At 63.9% G+C, this 20438-nt stretch overlaps 9 protein-coding genes across 9 annotated transcripts; 3 read left to right on the top strand and 6 right to left on the bottom strand.

Annotated features, from left to right (window-relative positions):
• Window positions 1-16: 16 nt before the first annotated feature.
• On the bottom strand, window positions 17-1654 carry GUA1 (GMP synthase (glutamine-hydrolyzing); the record flags this gene model as incomplete). Its single annotated transcript, XM_060267094.1, has 1 exon — window positions 17-1654. The coding sequence occupies one exon, from the start codon at window positions 1652-1654 to the stop codon at window positions 17-19; it is 1638 nt and encodes a 545-aa protein (XP_060123077.1).
• Window positions 1655-1718: 64 nt separating this feature from the next.
• On the top strand, window positions 1719-2838 carry BUB3 (mitotic spindle checkpoint protein Bub3; the record flags this gene model as incomplete). The annotated part of the gene is made up of 2 exons (XM_060267093.1): window positions 1719-2002; window positions 2025-2838. 2 exons carry the CDS (start codon window positions 1719-1721, stop codon window positions 2836-2838), a joined length of 1098 nt encoding a protein of 365 aa, XP_060123076.1.
• Window positions 2839-2884: 46 nt separating this feature from the next.
• MJAP1_003164 (cystathionine gamma-synthase) lies at window positions 2885-6183 on the bottom strand (the record flags this gene model as incomplete). Its single annotated transcript, XM_060267092.1, has 4 exons — window positions 2885-4994; window positions 5112-5127; window positions 5150-5950; window positions 5973-6183. 4 exons carry the CDS (start codon window positions 6181-6183, stop codon window positions 2885-2887), a joined length of 3138 nt encoding a protein of 1045 aa, XP_060123075.1.
• Window positions 6184-6351: 168 nt separating this feature from the next.
• On the top strand, window positions 6352-6980 carry SDH3 (cytochrome b subunit of succinate dehydrogenase, Sdh3p; the record flags this gene model as incomplete). The annotated part of the gene is made up of 2 exons (XM_060267091.1): window positions 6352-6871; window positions 6895-6980. 2 exons carry the CDS (start codon window positions 6352-6354, stop codon window positions 6978-6980), a joined length of 606 nt encoding a protein of 201 aa, XP_060123074.1.
• Window positions 6981-7135: 155 nt separating this feature from the next.
• acl1 (ATP citrate synthase) lies at window positions 7136-10625 on the bottom strand (the record flags this gene model as incomplete). The annotated part of the gene is made up of 2 exons (XM_060267090.1): window positions 7136-10590; window positions 10613-10625. 2 exons carry the CDS (start codon window positions 10623-10625, stop codon window positions 7136-7138), a joined length of 3468 nt encoding a protein of 1155 aa, XP_060123073.1.
• Window positions 10626-10824: 199 nt separating this feature from the next.
• alp4 (gamma tubulin complex Spc97/GCP2 subunit Alp4) lies at window positions 10825-13686 on the bottom strand (the record flags this gene model as incomplete). Its single annotated transcript, XM_060267089.1, has 5 exons — window positions 10825-10914; window positions 10937-11565; window positions 11588-12009; window positions 12032-13548; window positions 13576-13686. 5 exons carry the CDS (start codon window positions 13684-13686, stop codon window positions 10825-10827), a joined length of 2769 nt encoding a protein of 922 aa, XP_060123072.1.
• Window positions 13687-13736: 50 nt separating this feature from the next.
• On the bottom strand, window positions 13737-15704 carry MET1 (uroporphyrinogen-III C-methyltransferase; the record flags this gene model as incomplete). The annotated part of the gene is made up of 1 exon (XM_060267088.1): window positions 13737-15704. One exon carries the CDS (start codon window positions 15702-15704, stop codon window positions 13737-13739), a length of 1968 nt encoding a protein of 655 aa, XP_060123071.1.
• Window positions 15705-15731: 27 nt separating this feature from the next.
• On the top strand, window positions 15732-17060 carry SPE2 (adenosylmethionine decarboxylase; the record flags this gene model as incomplete). The annotated part of the gene is made up of 1 exon (XM_060267087.1): window positions 15732-17060. One exon carries the CDS (start codon window positions 15732-15734, stop codon window positions 17058-17060), a length of 1329 nt encoding a protein of 442 aa, XP_060123070.1.
• A 2-nt stretch (window positions 17061-17062) lies between these two features.
• Window positions 17063-20335, bottom strand: MJAP1_003158 (uncharacterized protein; the record flags this gene model as incomplete). The annotated part of the gene is made up of 1 exon (XM_060267086.1): window positions 17063-20335. The coding sequence occupies one exon, from the start codon at window positions 20333-20335 to the stop codon at window positions 17063-17065; it is 3273 nt and encodes a 1090-aa protein (XP_060123069.1).
• Between the last annotated feature and the right edge of the window lie 103 nt (window positions 20336-20438).

Raw genomic sequence — 20438 nt, 5'->3', positions numbered from 1 at the left:
TGATGTATACTATGCACTACAGCCACTCGATCGTCGCCGGGGGCTTGGACGAAACGTCGAGCACGACGCGGTTCACGCCCTGCACCTCGTTCGTGATACGGTTCGAGATGCGCGACAGGACCTGGGGGTCGAAGGGGTACCACGTCGCGGTCATAAAGTCGGTGGTCTGCGCGGCACGCAGACAGATCACCTGGTCGTAGGTGCGCTTGTCGCCCTGGACACCCACGGCGCGCACCGGGAGCAACACGGCAAACGCCTGACTGATCTGGTCGTAGACGCCCGCCTTGCGGATCTCCTCAATGTAGATCTTGTCCGCCTGCTGGAGAAGCGCGACCTGCTCGCGCGTCACCGGGCCAAGGATGCGGATCGCCAGGCCGGGGCCCGGGAAGGGGTGGCGGCCCACGAGGTGCGCGGGAATGCCCATGAGCTTGCCGAGCTCGCGCACCTCGTCCTTGAACAGCTCGCGCAGCGGCTCGATGAGCTTGAGCTTCATGTTCTCGAGGAGACCACCGACGTTGTGGTGCGTCTTGATCGTCGCGCTCGGGCCCTTGAACGAGATGCTCTCGATCACATCGGGGTAGAGCGTGCCCTGGAGCAGGAACTCGTACTTGCCCTTGGTCTCGCTCAGCGGCTCGCCCTTGGCGAGCGCCTCGGCCTCTTGTGCCTCGGCCTCCTTCTCGAGGCGGTCGCCCTCCTTTTCAAAGACCTCGATAAAGGTATTTCCGATAATCTTGCGCTTCTTCTCGGGGTCCTCGACGCCATCGAGGCGCTCCAAAAAGAGATCGGACGCGTCGACGACAGTGAGGTGCACACCGAGGTGCTCGCCGAGCATCTCGCGCACCTGCTTCGCCTCGTTCTCACGCAGCACACCATTGTCGACCATGACCGCGTGGAAGCGCTCGCCGATCGCCTCGTGCATGAGCTTCGCCGCAACACTGCTGTCCACACCACCAGAGATCGCGCCAATGACACGGCCACGGGGGCCGACCATCTCGCGGATGCGCGTGATCTCCTTGTCGATAAAGGTCTCCATCGTCCAGTTGCGCTTGCAGCCGCAGATGCGGTCGACAAAGTTTTCAAAGATCGCCTTGCCGCACTCGGTGTGCGTCACCTCTGCGTGGAACTGGATGCCGTAGAGGGGCTTGGACTGGTGCGCAATCGCGGCGTAGGGCGCAGTGGACGTGCGCGCGACGACCTCGAAGCCGTCGGGCATCTTGGACAGTTGGTCGCCGTGCGACATCCACACGGTCACCTTCTCGCCGAGGCCGGCAAAGAGCGCGTCGGCGCTGGCCTTGCCCGTGTTCACGACGTCCAGCGTCGCGTGGCCGTATTCGCGCGAGTCGTGGGGGTCGACGCGCCCCCCGTGGTTCCACGCAATCTCCTGGAGACCATAGCAAATGCCGAGCACCGGCACGCCCATCTCAAACACCGCAGGGTCCACGCGGGGGGCCACCTCGTCGTACACCGAGTAGGGCGAGCCGGAGAGGATGATGCCCTTTGGCTTCCAGGTGAGGTCCTTCATCTGCTGCGTGCACGGCAGCATCTCGCAGTACACGTTCAGCTCACGGCATCGGCGCGTGATCAGATGCGAGTACTGCGACCCAAAGTCCAGGATCAGAATCGAGTCGTACTGGCTGTGGATTTCCTGGCTCATCTTGGGAAAAGGCAAGCCTGCCGACTTTTTTCTTGCTGACTAAATCGATACGTGTTGTTCCACGATGCCGACCCCGAGCGCGTTTGGGGAACTGACTGTGCCGAAGCCGCCGAGCGAGCCGGTGTCTGCGCTTGCTTTCTACCGGGATGCATCGTCAGAGCGTGCTGCACAGATGCTCGTCGCGAGCTGGGACAAGACCGTCCAGCTCCACGACCTGAGCCGGTGTGGAGAAGGACCGAGCGGCGTCGCGGTCCTGCAGACGTTTGAGCACCCTGCGGCGGTGCTGGACGTGTGCTGGATCAACGAGTCGCTTGCGGCGAGTGCGTGTCTCGACCGCCGCGTGCGCCTGTACGTATTCTCGCTCACGCAGCCTCAACCTCGCCAACGGCCAGGCGGTGATCCTCGGCAAACACGACAATGGCGTGTGCCGCATCCAGTACGATGCACACACCGAGCTCCTCTTTTCGGGCTCGTGGGATAAGACGATCAAGGTGTGGGACCCTGCGGCGGCGCCGGACGCCGCGCTGCAGCACACACTTGCATTGCCCGACAAGGTGTTTGCTATGGACTGCGTGCCGCTCTACCGCGGCGCGCCGACCGTCTCCGTGAAGGATGCGACGCCGCGCCTGGTCGTCGCGATGGCCGGCCGCGCAGTGCACGTGTACAACCTCGAGCAGCTCCGCGACGCGATCCACGCCAAGGCGACCGACGCCATTGCGCCGGAAAACTCACGCGAGTCGTCGCTCAAGTACATGCTGCGCGACGTGCGCTGCATGCCGGACGGCTTGGGCTATGCCACGTCCTCGGTCGAGGGGCGCATCGCGGTCGAGTTCTTTGACCCGAGCCCCGAGAGCCAGGCGCAAAAGTACGCGTTCAAGTGCCACCGGAAAGAGGTCGACGGCGAGGACGTCGTCTTTCCGATCCACGCGATCGCCTTTAGCCCGGCCTACGGCACCTTTGCAACCGGCGGCGGCGACAGCCACTGCGCGCTGTGGGACCCGGTGGCGAAGAAGCGCATCCGGCAGTACGTGCTTCCCTCGCCGGTGAGCGCGCTCGCGTTCTCTGCCGACGGCCATCTGCTCGCGATCGCGTCCGGCGCCGAGAACCTCGAAGAGGGCGCGGCGCCGGCGCCGGTCCAGATCCTCATCAAGCCCGCGGTGGACGACGCCAAGGTACGTTGCTAGAGACTCACCCAGCCGAAACAAAAAAAGTAGGTCTTGTACTATAGGACTAGGCACGCTTGTCTGCCGCCTCCGCCGCCTCGAGCGCCGTCTGGAAGATGGAGAGGAGCGTCGCGGTGTCTTCCAGACCGACGCTCACGCGCACCAGGTTCTGGCTCACACCCACCTCCTGCGCCCAGTCCAACTCACCATAGTGCGCCAGGAGTGTATAGGGGCAAGCCAACGTGCAGTTGGTTCCCAGCGACGGGCCTTTTGCGCACGCTAGTGCGTCGTAGAATGCTTTTGCGGCGGCCAGCGAGGCGAGCTCCACGGAAAAGAGGCCGCCGTAGCCTGCTGAGACGGTGCTGCTCTCGCCGTAGGGCTGCTTCCGGCGGCAGGCTTCGTAGTGCTCGCGCGTAACGTACTTGGGGTAAAACAACGCACGGACACTCGTCTTTTTCTCCGGCGTGGCGAGGTGGCCGTGCAAAAAGTCGGCCACCGCCTCGGTGTTGCGGTCAATCACCGCAATGCGCGACACAAAGTCGCGCGAGTTGCGCTCGAGGAAAATCGAGTCTTCGGGCCACTGCGAGTCTTGGTAGTTCGCCGCAAGCACCGCGCGGAAGTGGTCGGCGCGGCGCGAGTTGGGGTTGAGCACCAGCGAGCCGCCCATCACGTTGCAGTCGCCGGAAAAGATCTTGGTGAGACTCGAGACGACCATGTCGGCGTACGGCAGCACCTCGACGTTGACAAAGTTGCCGACCGTCTCGTCGATCACCACCGAGAAGTTGTACGCGTCGGCCAGGCGGCGGATGCGCGGCAGATCCGCCGAGCGCAGCAACGGGTTGCTGGGAAACTCGCAAAACAGCGCAACGACCGGCGGCTCACCCGGCGGCGGCGACTTGAGCAGCGCCTCGAACCGGTCGAGGTCGTCGTCCGTACCGTGCCCGTAAAAGTGGCAGCCGGGGCCCCACTTTTGCAGAATCTTGAGCGTGTCCGTGTACGGGAAGCCGAAACACACCGACTTGCCGATGGAAAAAGGGCCCTGGGCAAAGGACGGATCCTTCATCGTCCGCAGCGCGTGCGCACACGCCTCCTGGGAAAAAGGCGTGCCTTGGTTCGCCAGCTCGCGCTCGAGCATCACGGTCTGGTGCGCATGGAAAATGCTCGCCATGCCGCACCCAAAGAGGTATACATCATTCTCCGACACGCCGACCTGGCGCGCGCTCACTTGGTTCGACGGCTCCTCGTCCTCTGGCAGCGTGTCGCCGAGGAGCGTGCCGGCAATGCGGCGGCGCAGCGCGAGCTTGGCGCGCGACGCATGTGCAAAGGGCAGGTTGCGGCCGTACCGCTCCTCGACAAAGACGGCGTGCTCCAGCGTGAGCTCCTCGTCTTCGTCGTCCACGGCCTGCTCGTTCGTGCCGAGGATGCTCGGAATCGACGAGCTGAGCGAGCTCGTTGCGGGGTCGGACTGCACGGACGCGGTGAGGTCCGCCTGGCGCGACTGGTAGCGGCTGCGCCCGAATCCGCCGCCGCGCGCGGGCACGCCGGCGGCGGTCGTCGTGCTGCTGCGGCGCGCCGACGTTTGGGGATGCACGAGCTTTCCGCAGTCGCCCAGGAGCGAGTCGTTGTGTGCAAGGATGCGCAGGCACTCTTCCGCGAGGCGGCTGCTGATTCCGCCGCCCGTGTGCTGCCAGAAGCTCTTGGCGAGTGGAAAGAGCTGCTCGGGGTAGAGCACAATGTACAGGAGGATCGGGCGCTGTGCGTCCGCCGTGGCCGCGTTGCGCACCGACGACGGTGCGCCGGCGTCCTGTGCGTCGTTTGCCATCACGCAGAAGCGCACGATGCGGATCGGCACCGGCGCGCTGAGCGGCGTGCCCTCGCTGGCGAGGCGCTTGCCTTCCATCGCACGCACATAGTCGCGGCACTGCGACGCGTACTGCGGCGTGGGGAAGAGCATGCAGTGCTCGCCCGGGCGTGCGAACTTGCACTGCAGCACTGCGGCGAGCTTCTGGATCGACCGATGGATAAAGAAGCGGGGGTAGCCCGTCTGGAGCTTGTCGCCCAGCCGACCCTCTTCGTAGTCCACGATATCCTGCCAGTGTGGCAAGGACACCGATACGGCATGATCTATGTTTGGAGGAATAGGGTGCCCCATTGGGATAAAGGGCGGCAGATCATTGCTGCCGTGGGACGCGCCGACGGCGGAGGGCGCCACGTCGACCATCGTACTAGTCACGAAGCTTGTCGGCGCCTGGGGTCGTCTTACGTAATTGTTCTTCGTCGGGGTATGGCACTACGAGATGAGGATAAAGACTGGGTGAGCTTCGCGACGTACGCAAGAAGAAGACGATGAGCACGCCAAAGATTTTCAGCATGAGCCAGCGGTTATTGGACATGCTCGCATAGTATTTGAGCAGCTCGCGACGCGCGCCCTCGACATGATCCGACACCTGCATCACGTCATCGTCGATGCGCTGGACGGTCTCGCCCTGCTGCGCGACCATGTGCGCGAGCTGGCCAAAGATTTGGCCGAGCTCAGAGATGGTCGACTCGATCGACTCGATCGCCGTAGAGCGCTGCTGCAGGTAGTTGGACTGCTGGTCCTCAAATTCGTTCAGCATCATTTGCTGCTGCTGCATGCCACCCTGCTCCATCATATTCAGCGCGAGGAAGCCCTTTTCAGCGGCGCTCGCCTCATCCTCGCGCGCGACGGCGCTCGCGGCAGACGGCCGCTTTTGCAGCACCGACTGGCTCTGGGTATGCATCGGCGCGGCGGGCGGCACGTTGCGCGCGAGGTTGTACAGCGGCGAGTTGGCGCGCTGCTCGCCCATCGGCGGCGCAGTGCTGCTTAAGAACTGCTCGGAGCGGTCCTTGGACGCCTTCATATTTTGCGTGCGCACCTCGAGGATCTCTTGGAAGGACGTCGTGGCGTTTGCAAGGTTCGTCTGGAGCATTGTGACGACATTTCCGCGGTGCTCTTCCGCGCGGTTCTGGCGCGCACCGCGCTGCCCCGGCGTCGTGAGCGTCTGCAGCTCGGCCAGCTGCCGATTCAAGCCCGCAATGTCGTGCTTGATGATATAGGTCAGCTCGGAGATCTCGACCGGCCGGTCGTCAAAGAGCGACTTTCTCCGTGCCACTGCGTTAGTCTTGCGACGTACACTGCGAAAGGCGATCGAGCTTTGCGGTGATCGCACCGAGATCGCGCGCGACACTCTGCGCTTTTTTGGTGAATTCAGAATGCGCCGTCGTCGGACGCTGCGGCCCAGGCGGCGGGTGCACCGCCGCCGCATGCTTGTTCAGCGCCGCATGGAACTCGGATGTCCGGTCCTTGATCGAGGCCGAGTACGACGGCCCTGCTCGATACGCCATGGCTCTCCACGTCGAGCGATGCGTGGAGCTGCCCCGAGTGCTGAGTCAGCATCGGCCAATCCGGGTGCTTCCGAGCGCCGTCTGGAAATGCACGCGTGCTGGTTGGCTGGGGCCGCGGGCCCCCAGTGTCGGCCAACGTCTGCCTTCCGGTTCTCTTTGATCGCGACCATGAGCCTGTTTACTGCGTCGCCTCTTTTGCGTTCGTCGGTCGCGCCCAGCCGGGGTGTTATGGGCGCGGTGCGCTTCGTGCCCGGCTCGGTTGCACTTGCGCAGCAGCAGCCGCGCTCGCTGACCACCTCGCCGGTCGCGCGCGGCCTGCCGTGGGCGAAGCGCGTCGAGACCCGCCCTGTGTCGCAGGAGCAGGACTTTAAGGAGCTTAACGTTGTGCGCAACGACCGCCCGATCTCGCCCCACTTTACCATCTACCAGCCCCAGCTCACCTGGTACACCTCGATCGTGAACCGTGTGACGGGCGCGGGTCTGAGCTTTGGCCTGTACACCTTCATGACTGCGTACGCTGTTGCGCCGCTTCTGGGCTACACCGAGTGCCTCTCGTCGGCACACCTCACGCAGGTCGTGGCCGAGCTGCCCCAGTGGGCCAAGCTTGCGGTCAAGGTGCCGCTGGCGGCTTCCATCTCTTTCCACAGCCTGAACGGCCTGCGTCACCTGTCGTGGGACATGGGCTACGGTACGTATTGTCTACTCATCCAGTGCTCGACCTCAAGAAGTCGTACGTCGCCGGCTACACGGTGATTGCTGCGACGGCTCTCGCGACCGTCGGCCTTTGCTTGCTGTAATGTAGGTGCTTAGTCCAACGACATGATACATAGCGGCACGCGACAAGCGCGAGCGGAAGAGCGGGGCGGGGGAGGGGGGGCACTATCGATGCGCTGGAGAAAAGAGCAGAGATGCAATTTACGGGAACAGTGAAGTGAGCCCAGGGGCCTACCATCTACTGATGCGAGGGGTTCAGGTTGCCCACAATACGCGTCGGCGTCGCCATCTCGATGTGGAAGTCGTCGGCGGGGTGACGGTACAGCGGCGTCTTGAGACGCTTCTGGTCCAGGTGGTGGCCGATGAAACCGATCGTGCGGCCGAGCGTAAAGAGGCCGTTGAGCACACCGATCTGGGCGTACTCGTCGGCCTCTTCGCGCGTAAAGGCGCCCGAGTCGCGGAGGAGATCCACAAAGCACACGGCAATGCAGCCGTCGACGTTGAGGATCAGCGTCTCCTTCTTGGCAGTCGTGACGCGCTCGACGGCCAGGGCGTAGTCGAGCATCTTGTGCGACTCAAAGTTCTCGAGCACATAGTCCTTGACGACCTGCACGCGGTAGTCGGGGTTCGACACGCTCTTGATGCGGTGGCCGATACCGGGGATGAGCTTGTTCGCCTTGCGCATCGAGTCGACAAACTCACGCGGCGTCAGGCCGCGGTCGTACGCCGAGGAGAACTCGCGCGCGGCATTGTCGAGCGCACCACCGAAGCGGTCGCCGATCGTCAAGAGACCCGAGACCAGCGAGCTGATCAGGTCCTTGCCCGCACGCGACGTGATGATGGTGTTCATCGCGCCACTCACCGCCGGACCGTGGTCGGCAGTGAGCATGAGCGCCATCTCGATAAACTTGGTGCACACCGGGGGCAGGGGGCGCTTGAACCACAGCAGCGACACCACACCACCGATGCCCATGTCCGAGCCAAACACGTCCGAGATCTTCACACCCGAGTACATCAGCTCCGCGCCGCGCTCGTCCGAGATGGTCGAGATAAAGGCCGCGGGCTTGCGCACCATACCCAGCTCCTGCGCCCACTTGTAGTCGATCGGGATCGCAGGCGGTGGGCGCTCGGCCTTGGGCACGATCGTCCCGTCGCCGACCAGGCGCTCATACGTCTGGCGCAGGACCACCGGGAGGTCCTCGAACGTGTCGGGCACGATAAAGCCGGCCGCACGCATCGCCGCGTTCTTCGCGCTTGCGGTCTCCATCTCGCTGTTGGCCATGGAGCCCGCGTGGCCGAACTGCACCTCGGTGGTAAACATCTTGGCGCAGGTACCAATCGCCCAGGCGACAATCGGCTTCGTGATCTTCTTGTCCTTCACCGCCTGGATCACGCGGTACTCTTCCACACCGCCGACCTCACCCAGGAGCACGAGGAACTTGCACTTGGGGTCCTGCTCGTAGCGCAGCAGGTGGTCGATAAAGGTCGTCGCGGGGTAGCGATCACCACCGATCGCAATGCCCTCGTACGTGCCGTTGGTCGTGATGGACAAGATGTTGTTCAGCTCGTTCGACATGCCGCCCGACTTGGACACGTAGCCCACCGAGCCGGGGCGGTACAGCTTCGAGGAGACAATGTTGTCCATCATACCACCCGAGTTACCAATGCGGAAGCAGCCGGGTTTGATACCACCGACCGTCGCAGGGCCAATGATCAGGACGTTGGCACGCTTGGCGCGCCACAGAATCTCGCGCGCGTGGCGCTCGGGCACACCCTCGGCGATCAGTGCAAGCGCCCGGATCTGCGGCAGCTTGAGCACCTCGAGCGTGGAGGAGTACACCGAGCGGCTCGAGGCAAAGTTCACAATGGCGTCCGCATCGGGGTGCTTCTCGGCAGCCTCCTCGATGCTCGTGTACACCGGCAGGAGCGTCTCCTTCGTACCCCAGTAGAACTTTTGGATGTGGTGGCCACCAAAGGGGTAGACCATTGCCGCGACCGACGGCGTCTTGCGGCCGCACGAAAAGTCAAAGTCGAGCATGCCCTGGATCGCACGGGGCTGCAGACCGTAGATGAGCGAGCGAGTGTTTTCGTCAAACGGAAGGTAGGCCGGGCGCTTGTCCGAGAGGTTCAGCGTGTCAAACTGCACAATCTGGTCCTGCGGCTGGATGCGCTCGCCGGTGTGGGGGTTCACCGCACCGACGCGGTCCTGCGTCTCGACGTCGGCCTCTTTCTGGGCGGCGGCTGCGGCGGCGGCAGTCGGCTTCAGCGCGGGGAGCGCCTCGTGGCTCAGCTCAATGTCCTTCTCCGACTTGACGCCGAGCGCGAGCGGGACAATGTCGGTGATGTGCGTCTCGGGGCCAAAGACGTGGATCTCCACACCGAGCTCCTCGCCGAGCAGGCGCATCGCACGCAGACCCTCCTGGTAGTTGGGGCCGCCGCGGCGCACAAAGATGCGCACATTGTGCTGCGCGAGTGCGGCCTTGTACAGCTGCAGCGCGCGGATAATGCCCTTGAACGTCGACGCGACATTCGTAAAGTTGGCGATACCACCGCCAATGATCAGCAGCTTGCCCTCGGGGTGCGGCTCGCCGCGCGTCATGAGGTCCAGAAGCGTCTTGGCGTACTCAAAGGTCTGCGTCTCGGTCGGCGCACCCGAGTATTCACCGTAGTTTGCGAGCTCGTGCGCAAAGCCGTGCGCGGCGATCGCATCACTGTACACGACCGACGCACCACCACCGGCCACCATGGTCCAGATCCGGCCGGCGGCGTTCAGCACGGTGAGCTTGAGCGAGGCACCGGTGCCGGAATCGAGCTTGGCAATGTACGCCTCCTCCGGCGTCAGGTCGCGGCCGAACGGCGCCGGCCACACCATCGGCGGGCCACGGTCCTCGCCCTGACTCGCGGCGTTAGTCTTTTGCTCGCCGTACACGCTCGGCTCGCGGGCGATGGCCCACTTGGGGCCGCAGATGAAGTCGGCCGTCTGGTCGAGCTTGGCGGCCATGTCCAGGTAGTAGATGCTCTTATCGTCGGTCATCACCAGCGGGTTGATCTCGAGGTAGGCAAAGTGCAGGTCGACGTACACGCTGTACAGGCGGACGAGGAAGTCGGTGAGCGCCTCCTTCTTGCTTTCGTCCTTCACGTCGGCGAGGAGCACCTTGGTCCACTCGTCGCGCGCCGGGAATGGCTCGTCTGGATCCGCAGGGATAAGCAGCTTCTTGGCCTTGGCGTCTACGTCGCCGACGTCGACACCGCCCTCGTGCGTAAAGAGGACGTAGTCGCCTTCGCGCGCCGAGTTGATGCACACGTAAAACTCTTGGTCGGCCTCGTGGGGGCAGAAGGGCTCGACAATGAAGTTGTTCAGCGTGCCCGTCACCGCCTCGACCTTTTGCGGCTTGCCTGCACGCTCCGCAATCCACGCCTTGGCATCGCTCCAGTCCGCATTGAGCTTCAGCAAACCGGCCTTGCCGCGGCGCTTGATAAGCTGGTCGGGCTTGGCGACGAGCTTGGTGCTATGCACCCACCCCGGCAGGCCCGCCTCATCCGTCAGCGTATTCGTACTGGCGTCCCAGGCGACCTGCGCGACACGTGCTGTGGGCGCCACGAATGACGTGGAGGCCACAGCGTTGGGGTGCGCGTCGGGCGCACGGGGCAGCCAGTAATTAATCAGGAGCTTGGCATCAAACTCACGGATGGCTGCGTCAGGTATGGTACGTACGCTTGGACGACATGATGGATGTCCAAGGGAAGGGGGTGGGGCGCGGGATTTTCTACGTGCACCACCTTTTGTAACCCCGCACGCGGTACCCCAAACGCTGATTGACCAACAGAAGCACACCTGCCACGTGTTAGGGCGCATGGCTCGACCACGCCACTTGTCGCCGACGGCTAGTAATTAATACGCAAAATTGCTTCCCGATCATCGGGCATCTATTGGAGGGAGGTCTGCAGGCGGTAGGCGAGGGGCAGTGCTGCGGGGTTGTCGGTCGTCGAGAGGAGGTTGACCACGTCGCGAAAGGTCTGGATTAGTAGAAATACGTACGCGGGATTGCTTGGTCCATGCGGCTTCGATGCGCGCGAGGAGGTCCGTCTCCGAGGCAAAGGTCGGTGCGGGCGGCGCATCCGGCTCGTCCTTGGACGCGTACCACCGGTCGAGCTCGGCCTCCATCGCGTCGTACTCTTCGTTGAGACGCACTCGGCTATCGGTAAACGCGGTAATCGTCTTCATTAGCTTGCGGTGGCACTCCAGGTAGCGGTAGTCGGTCAGCATGCACTCTTTGCGGCACGTATTCAAAAAGTCAAAGTGCAGCTTCATAAACTGGTCGACAGACTGCGCCGCGTACATCTTGCGCTCGAGCTCGGTCCAGTTCGGCTCGAGGATCTCGGATGTGTAGAAAGAAAGGAGCTGCTGCACCAGCAGCAGCATGCGCTGCCGAAGCATGTGCGTCCGCATCTTCCACTGCTCGATCGCTGCGGCGTGGGGCCGTGCGTCGCGCCGCCGCCACATGGGCCGCGATTGCTCTTCCCAGGACTCGCCCAGCGCACGCTCCAGCACCTTGAGCAGGAGGAGCGAGCGGTGGATAAACTGCCAGCGCAAAATATTCTTCTTCGAGATCACCAACGAGATGGGGAACTGGACGTGGACGTCGAACTGGACGAGGTGCATGGCCACTGGGTGAGTAGAGCGACGTACTTTCACGGGAGCCAGCCTGCTGGCGCTCGGCCTGCTGCTTGTCGCGCAGCTTCGCCACCTCGATGACACCTTTGGTATCCGCAATGCGCTGCAGCTGGTCGTACACGCGCTCCTTGGCGAGGTCCACACGGAGGTCCTCTTTAAAGGGGTCGTAGTAGCCCACCGTGTCCGAGCTGCCCAGCACCGAATCGAGCTGCGACTGCAGGCGGAGGAGCGTCGTCTCGCGGATCCGCTGGGGATCCACCGTCTTGCGCAGCTCGTGCTCGGTCTGGTCGAGGAACGCTTGCAGGAAATCGGTCGGCGAAAAGAAAAAGTAGTGCTTCACCGACGCAAGGCGCCGCACAATCTCCTTGTCATTCACCAGCAGCCGCAGTAGCGCGGCGTTTGCACGCTGGTACGCATTCTCGACGACCGTCGTAAATCTGGGTGAGTAGGTCGACGTACGCTTCGTCGTCCATCACGACACGCTCATTATGCGCCTCCTTCTTGAGATAGGTATCGACATGCGCGTCCTGGTGCCCAAACAGCGCGAGGACACGCGGCGACTTGGTATCCGACACGTCGATACCGCACTCGCGGATCGTATTGAGGTACTTGCCCGCAGACAAGATCTTGTACTTCCACGGCTCGAGGAAGCTGGGAATCTTGGCACCACCGGTCAGCTCGCCTCGCGCCTGGTCGACCTCGGCGGGGGGGGCCGGCGCATCGCGCTGCTCTTGCTCTTTTAACGCAAAGATGCGCTCGTCGCGCAGCATGTACCGCCGCTCCCAGTACTCGTCAGTGGGGTCCGACTCGAGGCTCGCCTGCGTCACCCGTGCATCCTCGACGATCATAAACTCTTCGTACGGATCGAGAAGCTGGCCGGACGTGATCCAGCGCAGCAAGATCCGGGCGTACGGCTGCGACGCCTCGCGGAAGAGCTCGAGAAAGAGCGCATGGGCGTCGGGCGCACCGCCAAGACGCGTGAGACGGTCCCAGAGCATGGACAGCACTTCGCCGCCTTTAACGACACCACCCTCGATATCCTCGTCCAGCGCATCGTCCAGGCCCAGCAGGGCGCGCCGGTCGCGCTCGAGCTGCGACCCGTCGCTGTCATAGTCGAGCGACTCGTCGCTCTCTTCCTCCTCGGCCTCGGCACGGGGCAGGACGTCAGCGTGCGTAATGCTCGCAATCTCGGACGTAAGCGAGTGGATCAGGCCAAAGGTGCGCAGCGTCGGGTGCAACGCAAGCCACAGCTGCTGCAGCGTAAAGTCGGGCGAGCTCAGCATGCGCTGCTCCATATCCGCAACGAGGTCCTCGTACGCATTGAGCTGCTGCCGGATCGCGGCGCACAGCGCATGCATCACGGTGCCGTACTCGAGGCCAGAGTCGCGCTCGACGAACGCATAGATCGACGTGTAATACGAGGCAAGGGGGAGAATACGCTCGGTCAAATCACGTAGGGAACGGTCGAGGTCCGCATCAATGGTAAAGGTCGCGCCGTTCAGGCGGTGCCCGAGGTCATCGGGTTTGTACCCCGGCGCGAATTGGATATAGTTGCCTTCAATGCCGACCAGCACGTAGAGCAGGTCCTCGAGGATGAGCACGTCTTGGAGCTGCGTATCGACGCTCCGCAGCGGAATGTCTTTGCTCGGCGTCGCGGGCGCCGCATCGACACGACGCTCGTCGGGGGGCACGTCGCCCACCAGGTCGTACGCGCGGGGGCGCGCGAGCTTGCGCGGCGTCGTCGACGGGAGACGGCCGCCGAGCGGGTTCTGTACAAAGCTCGCCTCGTGCAGGTACGACTCGCGCCGCGCGAGCTCGGGCAGCGCATCCGCATCGCGCACACGCGCCCGCGGCAGCGGCGTTTCGTCTGCCCCTTTCTCAGACGCCTGCGGCGTATGATCGCCGAGCGTGTCGTCGTGGATAGACCGCATCACCTTGCGCGTGGACTTTTGCACCGTCGAGACGCGGCGGGCGAGCTGCGTCAGCTTTTTTTTTGTACGTACACGCTCAATTTCCTTCTCCGACATGTTCTTGCTCTTTACCGCACCACGCCCTGGCGTCTTTGGGATCGAGCGCGAGGCCCGGTACGCGGACGGCGCGCCTTCCTGGGCCATCTCGAACGCGTGGTGTTGTGGAGCGTCGCGTGTGGCACGTGATGTGGAGGCTATGGCGCATGCTCGCCGGCGGTCCATCCGCCGGTGGGTGCGTTTTGGTAGCGTGGTGCGGCCCACCCCGACTCGGAGCGCGTGCCGAGGTCGTGGGATTTGGGTGCACTAAGGTAGGGGTCCAGTAGCTTGTAGCCCTCAGGGAGCCCCTCGTGCGTGAGGAACGCGTTTCCGCCCAGCCAGCGCGCGATGCGCTCCGCGTCGAGCTGCGCCAGGCGGCGTTCGGCGTCCTCGGGATGCGATGCGAGGCACGTTTCTTCGTCGTCCATCACGCCGTTACCTGCGACAGCTCCGGCGAGACTAAGGACGGCCCAGCCGACGACCATCATGCTCGGCGGCCGCTGGCCGTCCGGCACCTTGTTCTCGATGGTGTCGACGATGCGGTCGAGCGTCGTGGCAATGACGCGCTGGTCGCTCGAGCTTGCACGCTCGACAATGGCAATCGGCGTATGTAGGGGGTAGGCCGCGCCTTTGCGTCCTTCCGAGCTCGCGCCGGTAAGCGTCTCGACCACCGCACGCAGGCGCGCGACGCCCATAAGAATCAGAAGCGTGCGGCCACGCTCGTAGCCCGGCAGGGATACGCGGCGTCCCCCGCGCCCGACACCGGTGCACAGCACGAGGCTATCGGCTGCGCCCCGCTGCGTCACCGGGATGTTGACCAGGAGTGGCCCCGCAAGCGCGCTCGAAATGCCGGGAATGACGGCGCACTCGATGCCCGCCTCGCGGAAGGCAACGAGCTCCTCGCCTCCGCGGCCGTAGACATACGGGTCGCCCTGCTTCAGGCGCACGACCGTCTTGCCCTGCTGCGTGGCGTCTTTTGCGAGCGCAATGAGCTCCGACTGGGCGCCTTCGGCGTTACCCGGAAACTTTTTCGCAATCACGAGCGGCGTCGACTCGGGGATCAGCGCGAGGACCGACGTTGGGACGAGCTTGTCGGACAGGATCAAGTCCGTCTCGGGCGACGTCAGAATATGGTGCGCGGCGACGGTCAAGAGGCCGGGGTGCCCTGGGCCGGAGCCGAGGAGGAACACGCGCCCTTTTTCGGTGCCTGCGCCGAGGCGCAACGCGTGCCGCGAGCGCTTCGGCGGGCGCACATCCGCCTCGGGCGTGCCGCGCGCCGGCGAGTCGCTTGCGTTGTGGAGCTGCTCGGCGAGGAGGCCGTGCATTTCGTCGGTGGTCAGACGCGCGAGGCGCTCCAGCGGCCAATACTCGCTGATCTGTGCGACCCAGCGCATGCGCCGGTGCTGTGCGCTATCGCGCTTTTCGGGCTTGTAGCCAAGGGTATCGAGGCGGGGATCGTCTTCCAGCTCGCCGTTCGTGCCGTCCTCCTGCTTGGCGATTTCGCGCATCTCGCCGATGCGCTCGACCGCGTCGCCGACGTTGGCAGGCAGCGCTGCGACGAGCGTGCGCCGGATGCGCCCTGCGAGGCGGCAGCCACGCCCGTTGGTCGTCACGGAAATTTGCAGCGGCGACGGAACTTGCGCGCCGTCGCTCGTGCACGGAAAGCGGTGCGTCGCCGGAAAACTAAAGTCGCACAGGTCCGGCTGGTCCGTCACGTTGATCGGCAGGCGCCGCTTGCGGCAGAGCGTCGCGAGCAGCGCGCAGCGTGCGAGGCGGCGGCCGGTGTCGGTGCCTTCTGGGGCGAGCGTGTCGGTGACGCACACGGCAAACAGCGATGCGTCCACATCGACTTCGTCAAAGAGCGCGTTCCACGCATTGGCGCACGCTTCTTCCCCCCCGGTGCCCTCTGGGAAGAGCGCGTCGTGCGCAATGACATGAAACGCTTCCTTGCGCACGGCCGCCTGGAGCTCCGTGTGGCTCTCCTCGTACGTCCCCGACCAAACGACGATTGGCACCATCCCCGCCGCATGCGCGGCCTGTACACGGATCGCCGCGAGCTTGTTCGCGCCGACGACCAGCAGCGCGCGCCCTTCTGGCTTGTGCGCCACCAGCAGCGAAGCGGTCATCGTGTTCACGTGACTTTCCCTTCTACGATGGATCTCGAGGCGAGTGCGGTGGCCGCCGAGGCGCAGTGGAACGACACGGACGCGTCGCACCTTGACGTGACGGACCTCTCTGGTCCTTTCGAGGGGCCTGAGAAGCTCCTGGAGCTGTGGTTCGCGCCGTCCGTGATGGAGCTGCCCGAGTGCGCAGACTACGCCGCGAACGGCGCACCGGTCGGCCGTGTGGGCCTGCGGCGCGTGCCGCGCAGCACCTGGGAAGGCATGCTAGACCTGGTCAAGTGCAAGACGCTGAGCGTGGAGACGAGCGCAGAGATGGATGCGTACCTGCTCAGTGAATCGTCCATGTTTGTATACCCCCACAAGATTGTGCTCAAGACATGTGGCACGACGACGCTCCTCCTGGGCCTCGACCGCCTGCTGCGCATCGCCAAGACGGCGCTCTTTGACGACGAGAGTGTGCAGTATGGCTCGTCCGTCTCGAGCACCGTGCTCTCCCAGGCGGTCGCAACCGACGTCGAGCCCAAGCAGCTCGGCGCGACGGTCTACCGCTGCTTTTACTCGCGCAAGAGCTTCATGTTCCCGGAGAAGCAGCAGGGGCCGCACCGCGACTGGATGCTCGAGACAGAACTCCTCGACAAGTACTTTGAGAACGGTGCGGCGTACACGGTCGGCAAGATGAACGGCGACCACTGGCTCCTCTACATGGCCGCGCACGATGCTCCGGCGCACGATGGCCCGGCGCCGCCGCAGCGGGCAAACAGCGCCGACATGACGCTTGAAATCCTCATGACTGAGCTCTCGGCCAAGGCGCGCAAGCAGTTTGTCTTTGACGTGCTCCCAGACGGCCGGACGGCGCTGTCCAACGGCCAGGTGCCGGACATTGGCGCGGCGCTCGACCACGGCCACGCGCTCGGCAAGGAGCTCTCGAGCCACATTGGTCTCTCGCACCTCTTTCCCAGCACGCAGCTCGACGCCTTCGCGTTTGAGCCGTGCGGCTACTCGGCCAACGCTCTGGTGCCGGCATGCCCGGCGCACTCGGCCGGCTACTGGACGGTGCACGTCACGCCGGAGGACGGCAGCAGCTACGCGAGCTTTGAGACGAACATTGCGCTCGACTGCGACGAGCCGTCGGCCGCCGAGGCGCAACAGCCGCACGCCGCACACGTCCACACGCTCGTTCAGCGTGTCGTGGACATGTTTGAGCCGGGGAGCTTTACGCTGACGCTCTTTGTGTCGGACGAGGGCACGGACGCGTCGCCGCTGCGCATGCTCGAGCTCGAGCACTACCGCAAGAGCGACCGCATTCTATACGAGTTCGAGGGGTACAACCTTTTGTTCCTCTCTTTCCAACGGACGTAGTTCTAAACAGACCCAGACTCACTGTCCGAGTCGTAGCTACCTGAATCCGAGCTCTCCTCCGAGTCGGAACCGTTGGCGGTGCTTGGCATCTCAACCTTTTGCATGTCGTACCCAATCGTACTGAGCTGCTCCAGGATATCGTCCTCGGCAGAGGGCGAGCAGGCCACGGCGCACACCGACGTCGCGGGATCAAAGAGGGGCAGGACGTACTTGGTTAAGCACCGCTGCACGTCCTCCAGCGTCACGCGGTTCGCCTCGGCGAGCATGCGGTGGCCGCGCCCTTTGCCCGCGCGCTTGATCACCGCGTCGAGGAACGACTCGAGCGCCGCCGAGCCGACCGTGCCTTCGGAATCCGCGACACTGTAGTGCAGCGACGACTTGGCACTCTCGAGCGTCGTCTCGTCCACGCGCAGCACCGTGCCGTCTTCAAGCTTGCCCGACTCGCTCGCAAGCGCCTGGATGACCTTGCGCCCTTCGATAAAGGCCTTGGCCGAGTTCGGCGAGCGGAAGAGCGTAAAGTGGATGTGCTGCGCCTCGGGGTCGTTGCGGATCGTCGCGCCGTACGCCAGGCCGGCGCCACGGATAAAGCGCCACAGGAACGACTCCATCGCATTCAGCACAGTGATCGTCACGACCAGCGCCGCATAGTCGGGGTCGTGGTACTCGGGGATGCCGCGCGCGGTAAACACCGCAAACGAGCTCTCGATCGAGGAGAGCGCACAGAGCGTGCCTTTGCGCGCGGGGTGCACACCGACACTGTTCACCACATCGCGCGCCCACGGCAGCGCGTGGGGGCGTGGGGGCGTCGGCAGCCACTCGGGGCGCGCAAACATCTCGACCCACGGGCGGTTGGGGGCAGAGAGCGAAAGAATGTCGCCCGACACCGACACGCGCAGCGCATCGGGGTGCAGGAGAGTGCGCCGGATCACCTCAAACTTCTCCAGCACGCGGTCGGGGCTCTGGTGCAGCATCGTGACAATCTCGGGGACGATGCGCGCCTGCATCAGAATCGAATTAGCGAGGCTCGTCGAGTCGCACTCGGAAAAGAGCATCGAGCGCGAGAGCGCCCACGAAACGGCACGCCCGTCGCGCTTCTGCTCGGGGAGCGACTGCGCGAGCTTTGCCGCGGCGACACGCAGGCGCTCGAGCGAAAACTCGCTGCCCCACAAGAGGTCGCGTAGCCAGGCAATACCCGTCTCGTACTGCGACGCCTCGACCTTGAATTCCACCGCAATCGTCTCGGAGAAGCTCGAGCCGAGACCGATCGCCGCATCGTACTCGAGCACGTCTTCGTCGAGCGCCTTGACCACCGCCTCGTAGTTCAGCTGCTCGCCCGAGCCGTCGAGGCGCGTGACAGGCAGCGAAAAGAGGGTAGAAAGATAAAGCGTCAAAAAGGGACGCAGCGCCTGGGGGACCGACTCCGTGCCAAAGACGAGCGTCAGCATCACAAACTTGGAGTGGATCTGGTCGTACTGGATAAAGAAGGGAGGCACGACGCCGTCACGGTCGACGTGCGCCTGCACCGCGCGGTCTTTCTCGGTGGCGTTGGGGAGCACAAGCGGCACACCGGGGACCTCGGGGCCGGTGCGCGCCGTCGCCACCGGGATCCACGAGATCGAGTCGCTGGGCGGGATCGCAAAGTCCTCGAGCATCCGATCGGGGATCGGCTGGTCGTTCGCTTTGCGTGCCGCCTGCAGCGTCGCCTCGAGCTCTTGCTGGCCTTGGGGGCCCATCGCCTCTTTGCGCTTCGCGATACGCTCCTTCGTCTCGGCCTTGATCTGCTGCACAAGCTTCGTCGAGGGGCGGCCAATCACCACCACACGGGGATTCGCCACGAGGTTGTCGATCAGGATCTTGGCCCAGTCGTCGGCCGTGTAGGTGTCGAGCACGTCGAAGCGGTGCATGTCGTCGAGCGACGTCTTGAGCTCGCTGCCGTCCAGCTTGCCATAGAGGAACTCGTGGATAAGCACGTCCGAGAAGCAGTCCGCAGGGCGCATCTCGAGGTGGCTCAGCAGGCGCAAACGCTCGCGACGCAGCACCGTGCGCATGCGCTCCATATCCATGTTGGCGGCGACTTCTTTGAGCAGCATCACGAGCTTTACGTCCATCGCCTCGAGCTCGGCCTTGGGCACGCTGCTAAAGGAGATGGAGAGGATCGACGCACCAGCACGTTCGTCATTCGCCATGTAAATGTCAGTGCATAGAGGCTGGTCGATCTCGACAAAGGTCCGCTGCAGTGGGCTCACCGCCGAGTCGCTCAGGTAGGTGCCGAGCACATCGAGCGCTTGCAGCGCCTGCTTGTCCTCAAGGCGCGGGCCCACATACGAGATCTGCACCTCGCCCACCGACTCGTCCGTCTCGGGAAAGTCGAGCTGGACCATGCGCCGGCGACGGCACAGCGTGCCGTCCGCGGGCATCTCTGCGTCGTCCACCCCTTCTTGGACAATCATCGAGCCGTCAATCACGGGCGGAACGCGCGAGGGCGTCTCCATAAACGGCCGCTTCCAGCCGGGGGGGCCGTGCTCGCCGAGGGCCGAAGCCTTGGCCTCAAAACGCGCCTCGATCTCGGCGAGTGTCGCAAAGAGCTTCTCGTGCTCAAGGGGACCACAAATCACCATCGCAGTGTTGTACGGCACATAGTACTGGTGATGGTACTTCCGGATATCATCAATCGTCAGCACACGCAGCGCCGACATCAGGCCGCCGGTCTCGCTGCGATAGGCACTGCTGCGAGGGTAAAGCATGCGCTGCGTCTTGAGTTCCATGAGGTCTGCCGGCGAGTTCTCACGGCCTTGCATCTCGGAGTAGACCACACCCGCGTCCTCAAACTTGGGGTTCACATGGTACACTTCGGTCACGAAGCCGTCGTGCGTAAGAGTAGGGTAAAAGACATGGTCGCAGTACACGGGCAGCATACGCAGGAAACCGTCAGCACCTGCCGTGGTGAGCGTGTACGCAGTGTGGTCGTTCGCCGTCCAGGCGTTTGTTCCTTGCGCAAAGGCACGGTTCGCAAGCGAGTCGAGCACGCCTTTGTACGGGTACTGCTCGCTGCCGAGGAACACGAGGTGCTCCAGTGTATGCGGCACACCACTGTCATTAAAGATCTCGCTCGCGACCGTGATGTACGCATTCAGTAGCGGGCTCTCAAAGTTTGCCCAGAGCACAGTCAGGCCCGACTTGGTGCTCTTCCATTTTTCCACAGTGATGTCGGGGGCGTACTTGAGCGGCTCGCGCGCGAGCCGCCGAAAGTTGCCGTACTCACTCACGTCCGTCATGAGGGTCCGCGTCGATCTAGGCGTCCAGGAGCGTAGACTACTTCTGCCAAGAACACCCCAAACGCCACGGGGCATCGACTTGGGAAGTCGCTCGGCACGTGAC

Source organism: Malassezia japonica, chromosome 6, assembly GCF_029542785.1.
Source record: "Malassezia japonica chromosome 6, complete sequence".
Taxonomy (NCBI): domain Eukaryota; kingdom Fungi; phylum Basidiomycota; class Malasseziomycetes; order Malasseziales; family Malasseziaceae; genus Malassezia; species Malassezia japonica.
This window is presented reverse-complemented; position numbering and strand designations above follow the sequence as displayed.